Source organism: Lissotriton helveticus, chromosome 9 (genome assembly GCF_964261635.1).
Source record: "Lissotriton helveticus chromosome 9, aLisHel1.1, whole genome shotgun sequence".
In the NCBI taxonomy this organism is placed as follows: domain Eukaryota; kingdom Metazoa; phylum Chordata; class Amphibia; order Caudata; family Salamandridae; genus Lissotriton; species Lissotriton helveticus.
In genome coordinates, this window is record NC_136070.1 from 1,283,051,903 (window position 1) to 1,283,069,381 (window position 17,479).

Sequence of the window (17,479 nt, forward strand, 5' to 3'; positions counted from 1 at the left end):
TACAACTTTAAAAGTGTCCCAATTTGCATACATGAGAGACTTTTTTTTAGCTTTCTGATTCGCTATTGGGGCAACTTTTTTTTTTTAGGCCTGGGTCTATTTTCCTCCCAGTGCAACACTGCAGAGCTTCCTTGATAAACCGTGTTAGGGAAAAAACAAATTTGAGGCAAATTTCAACCTGCACCTTGTTTTAAAAAGGGACCCCCGAGGGGCAGGCTTGCTGTACTTTAGGGCTGTGAATGTTAAATTAGCATTGTCGATTTCATTGAACAATTTTAGCGCCTGCCGCTCGCAAGCACTACGAGAAATAACGACTGGTGGAGAGATCTGGGAAGGCAAGCGGAGGGTACGGCGGTAGGTGGTGGGGGTGCAGAACGCGCCTGTGAGTTGATGTAGCACTGAGAATGGCATAGCAATAAGGCAGTCATGGCTTGGGCAGCAGGGAGGTATCTGGGCAAGTACACAGTTGCAAGATTAAACGTTTTCCGGGACAGAAACATGTACAAAGGGGAAAAATTACAAATTTTTGACGTAACAAACGCTGCATCAAAGGCAGAGAGGAACATAGGTGCATATTTACAAGCCCTTATCGCCCCAGGAACATCACGTTTTCCGACATTCCTGTGGCGATAAACCCTTTGTCTTATTTACGAGTCGGCATTAAACCACCGAACTTGGCTTAAAGCCACCTAGTAAATTGGACCCCATTTCACACTGCATTGTGCAGCACACATAGAAACAGCAAAACACCATGAATCATTTAAAAAAAAAAAAGACAATTTGCAACTTCTATGTGTGTTGCATAATGAAGTTACAAATCACGATTTTTTTATGTGCAGGAAGGGACACCTTCCTGCACATAAACAGACATTCCTACCAATGTAGACACCCTTGCACTATGGTTCAAGTTTGCCTGCGTTGGCGCTAGGCAGCTAGATTTAGCACCAATGCCAGGGGAAATTATAGGGGTGCACTGCATTCTTGTGAATATGGTGCATACCTACATTTTCAGAATGGTTGAGCGAGGCATTAGCAATGTTTATTTAATGCCACATTTCGGCACGTGAATTTGCTCCTTAGTAACATGTTCGTAAGATATGGCGCTGCTTCTCTCCACCGCTGCTGGCGCATCTAAGTTCCCTTCCTTTCTGGTGCTTTGCAGCTGTTGGAGTTTCTCTTTGCTCCAAAGGGAGTAATTTCTGATATTTATATGTTTCCCTCGTCTTCATTGCTTGATTTTGCTCGGGAGAAAGTGTCACTCATAGTCGTTTAAATGTCACTCATAATTACACTGAAATTATGAAAATGTCACACATAGCAGTCTGAAATTTTGGCTGTTATGAGACGAGTCTGGGGCTGTGGCAGTGGCAGTGCTGGGCGATTTGCTGCAGACTGCAGCAGAACCGACCCCTTCGGTAGAGACCCTGCCACCACTGTGGCGTACTGGAGCCTGGGGAAGGTAAGAGCTAAACATTTGTCACAAGGGGAGGAAACGGTTTTTGGTGAGTGGCAGGGCAGTGGGCACAAGTCCGATAAAAAGAAGTGGTGGGGACTAACCAAGTAAGTGGCGGGGACTAACCAAGTTAGGCAGTCAGCAAATGGTATCATGACACTTGCCATCCAAAGCGGCCAAGGTTTCAGATTGCTATGTGTGACATGTTCATAATTTCAGTGTGGTTATGAGTGACATTTGACACTTTCTTGCGAGCAGAAATCAAGCAATGAAGATGAGGAAACATAAATATCAGACAATAGACCCATTTGAGCAACGAAAAACTCTTAGAAGATCTAAAACTGCTGCAAACCCCTGCTGCAGCTGACTATAATTAAATGACAGCTATGGACCTCTTGAAAGCAGGTCACATGGCTCCGCTAAGAATTAACACCAAAAAGAGCAAGGACCTGCGGTTCGGCTGTAGAACCGCTGGAGCAAAGCTGTGCAATAAGAGCCACTGACGATACAAGACAGCAGTTTAGTAGAGAACACAGGGGCATATTATCAACAAATAGCGATATTTATCGCTAAGTAGGGTTAGAGACAATTTTGTTATCGCTAAGTATCGCTAAGCATCGCCTATTTTTATCGCTTAGGAACCTTGCTATTATCAAGGTTTATCTCCTAAGCGATAAAAATCGGCCGAAATGCATGAATGCCGCTGAAAAGTCAGCGATATTCATGCATTACCGAGCTAATGCTCTTAGCCATGTTATCCACCTCCCATTGGATAACCTGGCTAAGAACTGCTCAGGGGCAGGTGTTAGCTTTTGGAGATATTCGCGCTTAGCGCGAATATCTCCAAAAGTTGGTAATAGGAGATAGCGATGTTAGCGACTGTTTCCAGTCGCTAACATCTTGGCACGCCCACTTTGCATGTCATTAGTGATAAATATCACTGACATGCAAAGTGGGGCCCAAGATGGTCGCTATCTCCTACTAGCTGTCGCTAACTGGTAATAGGGAGATAATTTTATTTCCGCTTTCTTGGCTTTTAAAGCCAAAAAAGCGGAGATAAACCCCCTTGATAATATGCCCCACAGATCTTTACTGGACCCCACCAAAGTAGAAGGGGTATTGCTGGGTGCACATGAGGCATTCAGAGTTGTAGTGGCATGAGCATCACCGGAGCCTGCCTTGATGTCCTGGCATATATATCTCTAGTGTCGCACAACGAGTGACAAGTTACACACCAAGTGTAAAAACACCAGACACCACTTCAAGCAAGGATTGGCATTTTTCAGTCGGGTATTCAGTGCACCGGGCATTGCAGTTTAAAGCCTACAGCACGGCAAGTGTTGAAAGCCCCCTAAATCCAACACCCCGCCTTCAGATCCAGACACACGCAGGTAAGTGCAAAAGTAGTCTGTCTTGAGTGACAGTCACGACGCACGCTGATGAGAGCACCTGTCTGTGAACACGTGGCATTGCGGCTGTTTGGATAGGGCTCAAATAATAAACCAGGAGGGAAGAATCACTAAACTCTGTGCTGCTCTCTCTGTCCCGCATGGGACCCGAGCCCATGCTATAACAGGGTGTGAGAGGCCGTAACACAGATCTCAATTGCCTCAGGCCTATACCATAAATTCATTGTTGTCAGCGGACTCACGGACTCTGGCCGCAGCAGTGAGCATGTGCCTGTTAGCATGATTGCTGGGCTGCAAAATCTCCCTCATCCAGTCGGGCGCCTGGGGATATACATAAAGTTAAGGACTCTGCAGAAAGAAGTATCCACCGGAGAACAGGAGCTGCCCCCGAGCTCCCGCGCTGCCCACCAGAGGCAACCGGAGTCTAGAGGAACCTTAGCTCCCGCCTTTGGTAGCTTACTCTGACCAACAAGACATGTCTCAGAGAAATGCCTGTTGGAGCCTTGTGTAGCCACTAAACAATTACAGTTGAAAAATAACTGACTTAAGGTTCACACCAAGTGGACTAACAAAGAGGCAAAATGTACAGGAACAATTGAATGGAAAAGATGTAAATTAGTTCATGAAGACTAAAAGGTGCCATTAAAACTCAAATAATCCAATGTAGGCTGGAGAGTAATTAGCTGTGCACAGGTATACGTAGTATTCTTCCCAGTCAGAAGTAAGAGGTTTCCTTTTTGAAAGGGGGGGAAGAATGGTAACAGGGCCATACAAATGGTGAATTAATGGGAATGGATGAGTATTATGATCATTATTTTGTTCCTTTCGTTAAGATGCATGTAGTAATCAGGATTTATTGTTAATTGTATATTTTTGTTGGAATTGTGATAAGATATGTTTTTAGTATATGATGATAATACATGCTGAACTTATTTATTTATTTTCTTCCATTGATGTGTATCACTGAATTGATTAATTGATGCTGATTAATAAAATTAAAAAAAAACAAACACAAATAATCCCCATGTCTTTAACTAATAACGGTCCAAAATGAGGCTCATATCAAAAGTGTCCACTAGAGGGCAGTAGCTCATCAATGATATTCGCCAGGGAATTTCACCCCAGCAGTGTCCATAGATTTACCAGCCCTGCCGAGGAATACGCATCGTGGGTTAGACTAACGCATGTCAGTACAGGTGTCTGCAGCACTGCACTGAAATGCGATGTCACGCCTATTTAGAAGTCTCTATTTATCTTTACATTGCTTGAGCTGTTGTGATCATGAGGAAGTATCACCATCCAAGGTCTTTCTGGGGTACAGAAGAGGTTATGTTGACAAAGGTGGACTCCATATTATGTGGCTTTTGTCTAGCCCTTGTTTGGACTGCAGGGAGAGTCATGAGGGGTGTGTGTGCAGTGACTTGAGGGGTGCCACTCGCACGTGCACTAAGTCGGACAGCAGTCAGCCAATGTACCATGCATCGACCGGAGGCCGGCCAGGGTTGGGGAACAGTGCCTGCCCTCGTTATACTATAGAGAATGATAGTCACCAGAGAAGCACTACTATAAATGAAATATCCGGGCAGGTCTTTCAAATGTGTGCGACGTGCAAAGACGGTGGGGCTACAGATGGTGTACTCAAGACCGGACTGACGGGCGTTTTGGCATGCTGCTGAGCTGGGGCTGATGTCACTGCGGTGGGGGCTAATTTAGTTGATGGGGACCTGCGTGTGCTTCGAAATAAACAAAGCAAAACGAATCTCGTCAGCAAACGCAGGTCCCCATCAACTAAATCAGCCCCCAGCACACACTGCCTTGTACATCATGGCCATTCCATCACTTTCTTTTCTTGTCACTTATTGAAAAAAAAACATAATGTGTTTTCATTTCAAAAGAATTTTATTGTTATAAAGAAGCAAATGAAGATACAGATTATAAGTAAAAGTGATACAATTGATAACAGATGAGCAAAATGTGCTAATTGCCTGAAGTTCAGAATCCCATTTGCTGTCAAGTTGTTACAAGATAGAGTTTGGCATTTCTTTTAGATGACAATAAAGTTGTACAGCTGCAAGCATTCATTTTTTAAAAAGTAAATAGCCCTAAGCGCACAAGCGTGTGAGTGTAACTATTTATGTACAGTTAACTTTACAGAGAATAACAACAAACAGCTTATTTTGTAATACTAACACTGCAAGCAGCAGTAGTAACGTAGCACTGTGCATGTCGGAAATCTGCCTATTCTGTGTGGTCACTCAGGATTTTGCGCCTCTTGCTGGTCCCTTTATTTTTGCTGTTGTTACACTTCTGTGTACTTTAACCCTGCTAACCAGTGGTAAAGTGCCTGTGGTCCCCTTTAAACATGATCAAATTGGCATATTACTAATTGGTTTAGTTAACTCTATCCATTGTTCGGTTGCTAAAAAAACTTACTTTTGTTCTACCAGACTTCTGTCTCGGGGTTTATTGTATGTACATTGGCTATTCCAAATTGGCTTTTAATGTTAGATGTTGGAGGACATTAGGATTACCATAGTACACCCAGTCCTCAGAACCTAAGTTTAGTGTGGCTGAAAACTTTTGTTATCTTAAAAATGCACCAAATTGGTAGGATTGGCCCCTGGAACTGTTACCCCATTGGGTCGGGTGTACCCACGAGTCACTTGTACCCGCTAGCTTGTGTCAGTCATAAATGTGGCATCTCCAAGCACCCACTACAGAACACTAATGGAACTAAGGAAGGACAGTAGAGGACTGGGCCTGCGTCTGTGACCTGAGAGGGACCCCGAAGGACTGGACCTGCTGCCTGTAACCTGAGAGGGACCCCGAAGGACTGGACCTGCTGCCTGTAACCCGAGAGGAGCCCTGAGGGACTGGACCTTCTCCCTCTTGTGCCCAAGACAAAGAAGTGCACTGCAAGGATTATAAGACTGATCTCCTGTTAAAACTACAGGGACACAACACACTGCAAGAGGCCTTTTCCCGCAACTGTCCAGATGACCGGTGACAACGGGACCTGGACTGGACTCCGCTGTTTGCCTCTGCTTGTCACCCTGTGAGTCTCTAAGTGCTCCCCCTGAGGGCCTGCCATCTACAGAAGTGTACTCCTGTGGAGGATCGGAAATTAAAGGACTGAAGTTAGAAGGTAAAATCTTTGACAAGGACGAACATGTAATCGAGGTCAGAGTCAAATCTGTCTATGTCCCGGTCTACCGCGACCATCGACTGTCATTGCACTATTCTTACTGAAATCGTTAAAACATCAAATCTCCAGTTCTCCTGAATGGATTTATTAATGTTGGTGTTTTGTTTAATACATTGTTTATTAAGTTTTAGTTTATTTTCCAAATTTGGTTTGGGATTTTTTTTATTGTTTTGCATTTCTACTTTATTGTTATTTTTGACACTGCATAAATACCTAACATGTCGCCTTACGTTAAGCCTGTCTGGGGTTCCACAGTGGTGGTGACTGACAAACTCCTTGGTGTTCCAGGGTTGTGGTGATGCCAGTCACGTTTCTTGCCCGGTCTGGGATCAGAAAACTGTGGAGTTTGACAGGGTCCCAGGAGGAGCCTCCTTGGGCCTGCCTTGAAGGATGGCACTGACAAACAGCTGGTGGCCTTGACCTGAGGAAAAAGGGGGCTTCCAGGACCTGATAAAGGATGAACCCAAGCAGCTTGCTATCACTCAGAAGGTACAGCATCACCAGGCCATAGGGTGAAGCCCTAAGACCAGAGTATTCCATAGTGTGCCCTGAAGCCAAAGCACCCCCAAGACTATGGGGTGCCCTGGGAAACCAAAGGCATACCTCACGGGTTTCCGATCAAAGACATTGAAGCTATGACCAGATTCAGCAGTCTAACCAGCAGAACTTAAGAGCCAGGAGGCGTGTTGCACCAAGCCACAATCACTGCCATCAGTCGAAGGGGCATCGACCTAGACCACTTCGTCAGCACTGCGCCCGGAGAGGGCTCTTTGCTGTATTTGGATAGTTTGTGTTTGTGCACGAGGACGATCCCTCTGAGAAGATTTACTGGATTAGCAGCAGCTCGAATGGAGTGAAGCTTCTTCACGATCGGTGCTGGTATGCGTATGCCACCAGACGGGGCCTATGGAAACTTCGACTGTTTTGCATTTCGACCTTATTGCTGTTTTGGTTCAGCCTTAATACTTTACACACAGTCCTAAATTCAGTCTGTCAGCTCTGTGCCAAAGCTACAAGTGGGTTGGATGTATGCAGGTTTTTCAACGCAAGTCGTTACAACGACTTGCGTTGGGGGGCGCTGATAGTGAATAGTTTAATTTACTATTCCAACACCAGTCCCCGTGGATAGTAGGGAAGGTGTTGGATAGTAAATTAAACTATCCCCTATCCTAGAGCGCCCTCCAGCGAAAGTCGTTGTTAAAACTGCGTCGTAACGGTACCGCGTTGTAGCGGTTCCGTTGTAAAGGATGTTTCCCAGTGAGTTGAGCTCAGGTTCATTCAGTGACTTTGAGGTTTCACCCTGACAAGGGCTGTGATTATTCCTTCAGGTGGGTAGTCACCTGTCCCAAATAATATTTCAATTTATTACTCTGCAGTTTTAAAAAAAACGAGAGCTTTCTTTGGGTCATTATAAATTTGACCAGAAAGACAGCAGGGGTAGGCCTGGGTGGTAAACTCCACTCCGTTCACGGAGTTTGCACAGTTTTTGCCACTCTGTGCTCCGTGTAAAGCGTGGAGTTCTGAAAAACTCTGCGTGGTGGGGTGGAGCCGAGTTTTTCCTCTCCCCCGGCTAGCAAGTGTTACGTTGGCGAGCGCAAGCGAGGACAATCCAATGCTAGACCACTTCCTGGTGACATTTCTCAATGAGGGTGGTGTGTGCGTACGCATGCGCAGTCCTACCATGACGTACGTCTGACGTAGGGGATTCTGCAGGCGAGGAGGAGGAGGGCAGCCCGAGACGCCGCAATAAAGGTAAGTGCACTTTTATTTACTTTAACTGTAATTGTATTAGAAAAACAGTTATTGTGGGGATGGGAGGTGTGGAGCAAAGTTTTTGCCCAACTCCTTAGAGCTCTGCGTAGAGCAACTCCACCTGCACCGCCCGGAGTTAGTGAACATACCCTGTGTAGATGCTTCTATTGACACTAATGTGGGGGAATGTGCAAACATAGTCAACACAGTTTTCAAATTGAGAATTTGAGCTGGGTCTTACTTCAGGCGCTCCCTGGCTCTCCCGTCCTCTTGCACCCCTATGTCCAGCAAAAAGGGGGGATGGAGAGGGCAAGGCGGCCATTCGGATGTTAGGCGAGCCCTCAGCTGCCCTCCTTCGCTGCCTGCTGGGTGCCTGCAGCCGGCCAACAGCACTGTTGCCCCTGTTCACCCCATTCCCCACTGAAGGAAAAGGGAATCCGAGCCAGGACCAACTGATGGGCACATGAACGCTACCTCTCCAGTCTGCTAGACGCCTGCGACCTGCTAAGGTGAAGGTTGGAGTGATTGGGGCAGCCATTTGTCTGTGAATCTTGCGATTATTCATGTTGTGTATTCTTACTTGATGTCGACATTGCGTTTTTGAGCTTCCTTCCACCAACTTGTAAAGCGCTCTGATATCCTTCGGGATCTTGTCCACGCTATATAAAACGTTATAAATAAATAAATAATAAAATGTCTGAGATGTGGAAAAAAATCGCTGCATGCCTCTGCTGTTCATCCTCCCCTGGCCCGTGCCGCTTGACCGGCCCTCGGTGTTGAGGTCGGAATGCTACGACTTCCCGATGTCTGTGCAATGCCAGGGACAACCGGGAAGGTTGTCCCGCTTGGAGCACCAGACGACAGCCTGGCTTGGTGCCCCTGTGCAGTGCAAGCCTTGCCTACGGGTTGGTTTGTGGGACTGGGCTAGAGGCTGAGGGCCTTGGGCATATTTCTGAACTCATCAGCCCGTCGATATTATAGTTTAAATTTACGTAGACTACACCGGTATTTTATATCATTCCATTGCATGCTCTTTTGATCATTATACGCCAACACTGGTCCTACACTGTTTTTTTATGCTGATTTGTTATGCTTTTCTATACTTCTGGTACACAATGTCGCCATGTATCATGTTATGCTTATACCTACACTGTAATTTTAAGTCGACACACCTTTGCCCACTTTATGCCAACACACATTTCTTGTAGACACCTCTGCAATGTATCTTTGTTTATACCCATGTATTTGAATTTACTCTATATGTTATTCATGCACCTGCTCTGATTTCGTCAGTGAACACAGCTGTTTTGGATCTGTGCTTACCCCATGTAATCGTAACGACCCCATATGTAACTCTTGTAACTTCTACTTGCAAATTGTGTAAAGCGCTCTGATACCTTCGGGTCACATTATCTCTACAAAAACTCAATAAATAAATAATTGAACCTTTCAACAAGTCCGATGGTCCGAGGGTGGTACATTGCAGAGCATATGTGTTTGATGCCATTCCGTTTGAATAACTGCATCTGACTCCAGATACGTCACAGGTGGAAAACATCAGAATGTGGATTTCATACCCACCCTACCACTCAGTAAAATTACCATACTGCATAGATTTAAGTGCAACGCATGAGCAGTTTAGCAACCTACTTAAATGTCACACACCGGCCCCATAGGATTACAGGCTTCCTGGTCAGTCCCAGCCGTAGAAGCCAGTCGCAAGTGGGTTTTCGGTCTTCATAGTGTGTCACATATAAGGGGACTCTCACATGAGGGTGCTCAGCAATTACCAGTCTTTTTGTACACACACCTCAGCTTCCCTTCATGCCCCCCGCACATCACCAAAATCGAGGCAAAACAACCGGAGGACCCCTCCAGACCTCAAGCAGACAGACAACAACGCATAATATACATACCTCACGGTACCCTCATACAAAACAGTACCCAGCAGGGGTGTGGGGTGACACCAGCAGTATAAAGAAGCAGGGTACAAATGTGGTTACATGTAGGTAAGTTCTGTTTTATGAAGCACACACAACTCTTAATGTTCATAAAAGTAAATTTATTCCTGGACTAAGCATAAGGCCAATAAGCACGGCAACGCTATACCAGCACCTCCCCGGGAGGCAAGTTGTGCTGTCGTCGTGCACATGGAGGCACTCTAATAAAGGCAGAATGGGTTAGTTGTTTCACAGTTACATACAAAGCAAGCCCCAGTCTCCAACTACAACGAGAAACAGTTACGTTCAAAGAGCTCCTTTCTGTAGGTGCCTCTGCATCCTTAACACAAGACACACCTGTGGAAACAAACATTTGAAGCTCCAGCATCATACATGCACAGCTAGGCTCATTTTAACATGTTTGATCTGCTGCCACTGGAAGCCACAGCAGGAGTCCAAAGAGGGCAGATGCGTTCACTCCATTAAGGCAGAGGTCTTTGCATTGCTTTGTTGTCCATGTGGGAAAGCACTTCAGGCTGGTCTTCAGCCCGCTAGTACAGCTCACGCTTTATTAGATAATGTAAAACAGGGACATTAAGCAATCTGTCCAAGATCACTCTGTTTGGTCAAGTAATCTTCAAACTGAGATGCCCAAGTTCCAGAGGTGTCTGTCTCCTCTCTGTCTATTGGCTAGCTCTGGGCTAGCTAGCCAAAGGCAGAGCAGTAGGTTCAGAAATGTCTCATAGTTTGCTGTGAGCTTGAACAAGTAACCTAGAAAGGTGGAAATACATCAAGTAACGTACAGCTAGCTGAGAGTGCCCCTGGTAAAAGGGATTGCCTCATATGTAACACTTGTTTAAGGCACATAGGTTGTCTAAGATTATCTTGTAACAAAATAACAAACCTTCAATGTCTGGTTGGACAGGACTTTGGGGAAACAACACAAAGTTGAATTTCAGTATTCAGTCATTCATCTTCAGATTCTCAAAGGTGGAGGGAAATGACAAGCACAGTGTAGGAGAAAGACACCTCCTTACCAGAGTCCTACACGTTAGGAGACCACACGCGTACAGCCTGTTGAAGCAAGTGTTTGAGAACTCTACGGAGCAGTGATTTAATTTCTAAATGTTTTAAGACATCACAAAGATGTAAAGAAGAAAGAGGCTTCAAAAGGGCCATGAAGCAATGGCGACAAATTTAGTGTATAACACACATAGGGAAGACCTCCAGAGAAGAATCATCCACAGATTACCAGAGATAAGTCATAGCTGTAATGCAGAACCGCAAAGCGAAATAAAGATATTAGAAACATCTTGCGGTAGGGTGAGCATCTGCTGAAATCAGACAAAGATCTTCCACGTCTACCTGCTACGCATAAGTAGATCAATTTCCGAACACTACCTATTCTTCGTGAGACATAGTATCATTTATGTGTGTGGTGAATTCCAAAATTAACCGATTTGTGAATTGAAAGTTATCTAATACAACATAGATGTCCTTATCAATCATAATAAAGGGAGTGGTGGATACCTTTCCGCTGATGGACCTTGTAGGTTTGCATTATGTCAAAGATCATCTCAGGAGAGTCCGCCTAGAGCTGAACCACAACACACTGGACATTGAATCATGCTTAAACAGTTAATGTCCACCACTGCAGAACCATCAGTTAGTTATACGTTGTCCCTTTCTCACAAGTGCAGTTTAGTACAGTCATTTTATCGTTCCACACATATTGTTTGTTGTCGCGAGAACAGGGTTTTGTTTTCATATGAATACTCTTATTTGTGGTTTTGCCCCTTTATTCCGGAAGATGCATCCTGAAGTGATCTGGATTTACAAGGATATATCCAGGAGTCAACTGGATTTCTAAGGATATTATTTTAGAGTCATCTAGATCTCTGAGGATATATCCAGGAGTCATCTGGATTCCTGAGGACCATGTGGATTTCTGAGTACATATCTTGGAGTAATCTGGATTTCCGAGGTCGTATCCTGGAGTCATCTGGATTTCCGAGGATGTATCATGGAGTCATCTGGATTTCCAAGGTTGTATCCTGGAGTCATCTGGATTTCCGAGGACGTATCCTGGAGTCATCTGGATTTCCGAGGACGTATCCTGGAGTCATCTGGATTCCCGAGGACGTATCCTGGAGTCATCTGGATTCCCGAGGACGTATCCTGGAGTCATCTGGATTCCCGAGGACGTATCCTGGAGTCATCTGGATTCCCGAGGACGTATCCTGGAGTCATCTGGATTCCCGAGGACGTATCCCGGAGTCATCTGGATTCCCGAGGACGTATCCTGGAGTAATCTGGATTCCCGAGGACGTATCCTGGAGTCATCTGGATTCCCGAGGACGTATCCTGGAGTCATCTGGATTCCCGAGGACGTATCCTGGAGTCATCTGGATTCCCAAGGACGTATCCTGGAGTCATCTAGATTCCCGAGGACGTATCCTGGATTAATCTGGATTCCCAAGGACGTATCCTGGAGTCATCTGGATTCCCGAGGACGTTTCCTGAAGTCATCTGGATTCCCGAGGAAGTATCCTGGAGTCATTTGGATTCCCGAAGACGTATCCTGGCGTCCATTAATACTTGATGTAGCGATGAGTTGACAGAAACAAATCAGACAGTATTCTCTACCATTGACAGCGCCAGCAGGAGAAGGCTGTTTGCAGAAATGGTAACAGATTTCTCCCTGTCTTATTAGTGCCCCTCATCATGTAGCGAAATGTGTTTTCTGATGCTGTGCTCTGCCTGCAGAGCACCATGAGAAAGAGCTTAGAAGCCAGAGAAAGGATAAGGTAGGAACTAAATGAAAAGCAAGACAAAGATATTGTCTCCCACCTCGAAGTAGAATTTCAGGCACTTCAGACTGACAACACAAATGTTAAGAGTAAAGTACAGATACGGGCACTGCGCAAAAGGAATAGTGAAAGTTAGAATTACAACCACAGATACTGTCAAAAGTGCAAACTACATCTCCCTAGTGACGTACCCAGAAACGACAGTACGGCGGAGAAGTGAGATGTTTTCATCCAGGCACTTGCCTCTAATAGGACAGTGGGCCTGGGATAGGTCTAGCTAGCTTGAGCTGTGACTGACACGAGGGCCTCCTCAAAGTATGCTGGCATGCGTAGGAGGTACATTTTATACCCACCAGTCTTTGGCCCTCATGTAGGCACATCCATGTCAAGAGGCTGGCACATAGATCTTGCAGCAGAATGGCTCCATACACCAGCTGTGGTCTACACACAGAACCAGCCCAAGGCTGTCTCTGCCCTCACACTTCTGGCACATCCGTTTCCTGACCTGTGGGGACAACTCTGGAGTAGCTTCTTTCTCACTTCACTTGTGTTCGCCACAATAGACAGACTGGTGCTCCGACGCCAATCAAAAACATACCTATATCATGCATCAACCGCAAACATACATCCGCTCTGCCGCTAATCCAATATAGACATTTATCCTCTGTTCAATCTAGAAAATTCTCATTTTAATATTTTATTCCTGCAATTTTCTACAGCATGAACGCGGAACAAGAACGAAATAGCATTTAAGATTCCAGGTAATAATCAAGAGGAAATATTTTAAAGCAGGCACACAGATGAATGAAAAGATAGTGTACATACGGTTATGCCTCATGTCATCCAGTAGAATCCAAGAGGGGTGGTTTACGAATGAACATAAAGCAGGGAAAAAGTGACGGGTACCTTGGATAAGGGGCGGAAGATCCGTGGAGGGTCAGTGAAGCGGGAAGGAGCAAGGAAACGTTAAACCGTGGAGTCTTAGAACAGGTATAAAGAAAGTGCCGCGAGGGAACTGAGCATATCAGAGACCTGAGATCAAGGGTGATCCATAGAAGGAGAAGAAACAGAGCGAGCCAGTCCCATCCATGTCTGAGAAATATACCATAGGAAGCAGCGGCGAAGAGTTTATACTCTATCAGGCAAAACATCTTTTGTATAGGAGGATTTTAAGCTTCTTTTTAAATGTTGCAAGGATTGGGGTATCCTGCCCCAATCCATTATATACCTGTACCTCCCCAAAGATAAAACCCACCTGTATGTTGCCCCCAAAATACTAAATGCTCCTGTATCCCACCGACCATAAACAAAGACCCCTATCCTCCCTGGATATAAACAAATACCTCTGTACTGCAAAATATACCTCTATCCTTCCCCTATAGGAAATATACCTCTATACATGTATCACGCACAGTCCAGAACATATCCCGCGCCACGCTACAGTTTATAAAATACGGTGCCTGTCTCCTCACGACCTCAAAGCATGCCTGTGACCCCCCCCCACACCCATTTCAAAGCCCCCAGTGACCTCCCAGCAGAGGCGGGTGCCTTTCCTGGTCAACGCATCCCTGATGTGTAGTGATATGTCTCACTCTTCCAGCCGCCCAATGTGTCCTGCTGCTGCTCACCCTTAATTTACGAAATGCAGGTGCTCTGAGCACCCTAAGGCACCCTTGGTTTCTCGTCTCCGCCCCCTTTATTGAACCAAGATTGGGATTGTTGCAGTGGGCGCTGCACCTGGAATAAATTCACTTTTGTCAGAAGCAGATGTTAAGATATCATGACAAGCATTACATTGAACCTTTTTCCAATAGTGCGGCTTACTCCTGCAAGTGTATGCGTGAGCTTGGCCTAAGTCAGGAGTAAGTCACTCATACTCACAGCAAGCGACGGTGGGCATTGGGCCCTTAGTACTTGCAGCCCAGGTATGAGTAAGGTTGTAGTACGCAGCGATGCAAGGCTTGCCTGCAGGAGGATCGTCACCTGCGTTGGATCTGCTGATGACGCGCACCTTCTGATCACTGTCACTGCTGCCTGCGGAAGAAAGAAGAGGGGCCCGGGGCCCAGTGCCCCCACAGCTGTAGGCATGTTTGATCCTTCCATGTCCGGTCCGGTCAGTCCAGGAAGGTATCCAGCCTTCCAGAAATGGGTCTCAAGTCACACTTTGGCTTCACAAATGTTGACTCTTTTTCCGGGATCTACCAAATTGTGATCACCACGTGGCACTCATTTTAAGAAATTCTCTTCCAGTCTCAGGGAGAGAGTGGCAGGAGGCAAGATCCTGCTAGAAAAAGTCCAACCCATTCTTTCTTTGGTACAAATCCACCCTTGATTTTCTCAGTATGTCACATGACCAGTAAAATCCAACTTCTCTTTTCATGTTCACTTCCCTGGAAGAAAAGTCATTTGGTAATTTGCATTTTATTTTGATATATTTTTAACCTTTTCCAACACCCTCACTCTCTGAGTGTTGGCTGTTATAATGCACATACTACTTCAAGTATTATATAAACATATCACACATGCATCACTATTTTGTTACTAAAACAAAAAATATTGTCCATAAATTTGCAAACTTTTGTATCCTGTCCATGTTCTTTTGTGCATGTTGTGGGGTTCCAGTCCAGGGTCAGGGGTTCCAGTCTTCTTCCCTTTGCTGCTTCTGTGAGAGTTCCATGTCTTAGAGACATCACAACAAATGTCGAATCGATCGATAAGTCTCGCTCAGAATCGATTCCGGGACTTGACGCGGACGATGACGCGGCGCTCGAAGGCTCTCCTCATGGTATTCTCGATTTGCTTCAGAAATACCTGTGGGATCCGCCCACACAGAGTGTGCACCGTTTCCAGAAACTTCGACTGCAGAGGGTAATACATGGACTGGTAGAGATTGTCTTCAAAGGGAAACTGGAAAGAGAAGAAAGCTCTGGTCACCCTTCAGATTACAGAACACATATAATACAACCCCGTGCATCAGGGCACAGCCAACTCACAACACGTCTCCCATGAGCCTGTGCGACGTACTCCTGCAGAAAGTGCAGGAGTATGTGAGGCATCAGTCTCATCTATTGACAGATCTTTGTTGATGGGGTCACTGTGACTTTTGGTGAGTGAAACCCTGGACTGGACCTGAAGGCACCCTGACATGCTAGGAAAGGCCTCCATCTGGGGTTGGGAGAGTCAGTCACACGCCTGCCTAACAGTGGATGCTTGACTGACAGGGGCCCCTGCAACAGAAGTATTTAAGGGGTACCAGAGTGACAAGACATTTAACACTTTCTTTATACCTTTACATTGTCTGATAGAAACATCTGATAAATACAGTGCTTAGAAACAGTTCATCTGTGGCAATAAGCGCTATATTAAATCAAGAACTAATTTTTAATTATCGTTATAGGTCAGACATCCTCAGGCATCTTGGGCCCGATTCACAGAGTGAACTTAAGACTCAATCCTAAACTTACTACTATTTTGATATTCACAGAATGAACTTACTACTTTTGGCATTCACAGAATGAACTTACTACTTTTGGCATTCACAGAATGAACTTACTACTTTTGGCATTCACAGAATGAACTTACTACTTTTGGCATTCACAGAATGAACTTACTACTTTTGGCATTCACAGAATGAACTTACTACTTTTGGTATTCACAGAAGTTGGGATTTTGTCTTAAGTTTGTCTTAAGACAGACTTAAGACAGACTTAAAACAGACTTAAGACAAAATCCTAACTTCTGTGAATACCAAAAGTAGTAAGTTCATTCTGTGAATGCCAAAAGTAGTAAGTGCATTCTGTGAATGCCAAAATAGTAGTAAGTTCATTCTGTGAATACCAAAAGTAGTAAGTTCATTCTGTGAATATCAAAATAGTAGTAAGTTTAGGATTGAGTCTTAAGTTCATTCTGTGAATCCGGCCTCTTGGTCTTAACATGCACTCCTTTCCCCGAGCAGCGCAGCTACTTACTGACGCTTGTGTGACCATTTCAGAGTCTCAGGCACAATGACATTTTGTAGTCCAGGTGCACCCTTCCGCTTAGCAACAAGGACATTTGTGGGGTGATTTCTTGCAATCTGGCGTGCTCTGGTGGCCAGTTCTGATGGTGCCCTAAGGCAGTCGCCTTATTTTCCTACTGGCTCTCCCAAAGCGTTTTGCCATCTGATTTCGTTTTTACAGATAGAGCACCCGCTCATGTGGAGAGGACAAGGACTTTAAGGGATCTAATGATGGGTGGCACCTATAGCCATCATCAGAAACCAACAGCCCGGTCTCACTGCGCTTCCCACTGAAAGGCGAGCGCGCCCAGCCTCCTACACAGACCCTGTATCACCTGGACAAGGCAGGCTCCAGGTTCAGTTAGAGCCTCAAATGCAGTATATTAAACTCTTGACCAGATTCGAACCCTCGCGCTTGGCATTGGTACTTATGATGCCTATGCATAAAAAGGAAGTGCTGATGCCAACACTTACTGTCCAGGATAGATATTGTTGGCGCTGTTCCACGCCACCATCTTCTCGACCATTTATTTATACCTAGGAGCTCTGTCTTTGCAGGTGAGAAGGCATCGGTCACACCCCTATCTGTTACAGGGCTGGCTAAGGGCTATATTTCTTCAAACCCCTTTATGTATGTATTGTATGTATTTGGTATTTGTTAGGTGCATGTGTCACCCGTAGGTCTCACAGCGCCAGCAGAATACTCAGATAACTGTGACTGGTCTCTCGTTATTGCTGAAAAAGCCAGGTTTTGAGTGATTTGCGAAACCTCTTGTGGTCTTGTTCTGCGCGAAGATATAGCGGCAGGGCATTCCAGGATTCCGGGCCTGTTTTGGAGAAGGCTCTGCCTCCGTTCCTTACAGTACGTACTTTGGGCATGGCTAGGAGGAACTTTGAGTACCTGTAGAAACTT

The 17,479-nt window shown here is 45.4% G+C and overlaps 1 protein-coding gene across 1 annotated transcript in view; it reads right to left on the reverse strand.

Moving 5' to 3' along the window:
• Window positions 1-9,866: 9,866 nt before the first annotated feature.
• GXYLT2 (glucoside xylosyltransferase 2) overlaps window positions 9,867-17,479 on the reverse strand; it is a 211,710-nt gene continuing 204,097 nt past the window's right edge. Inside the window, exon 7 of the mRNA XM_078661877.1 lies at window positions 9,867-15,476. Coding sequence (XP_078518003.1) covers window positions 15,294-15,476 — 183 coding nt within the window. The 3' untranslated portion in view covers window positions 9,867-15,293. The remainder of the gene's footprint in view (window positions 15,477-17,479) is intronic.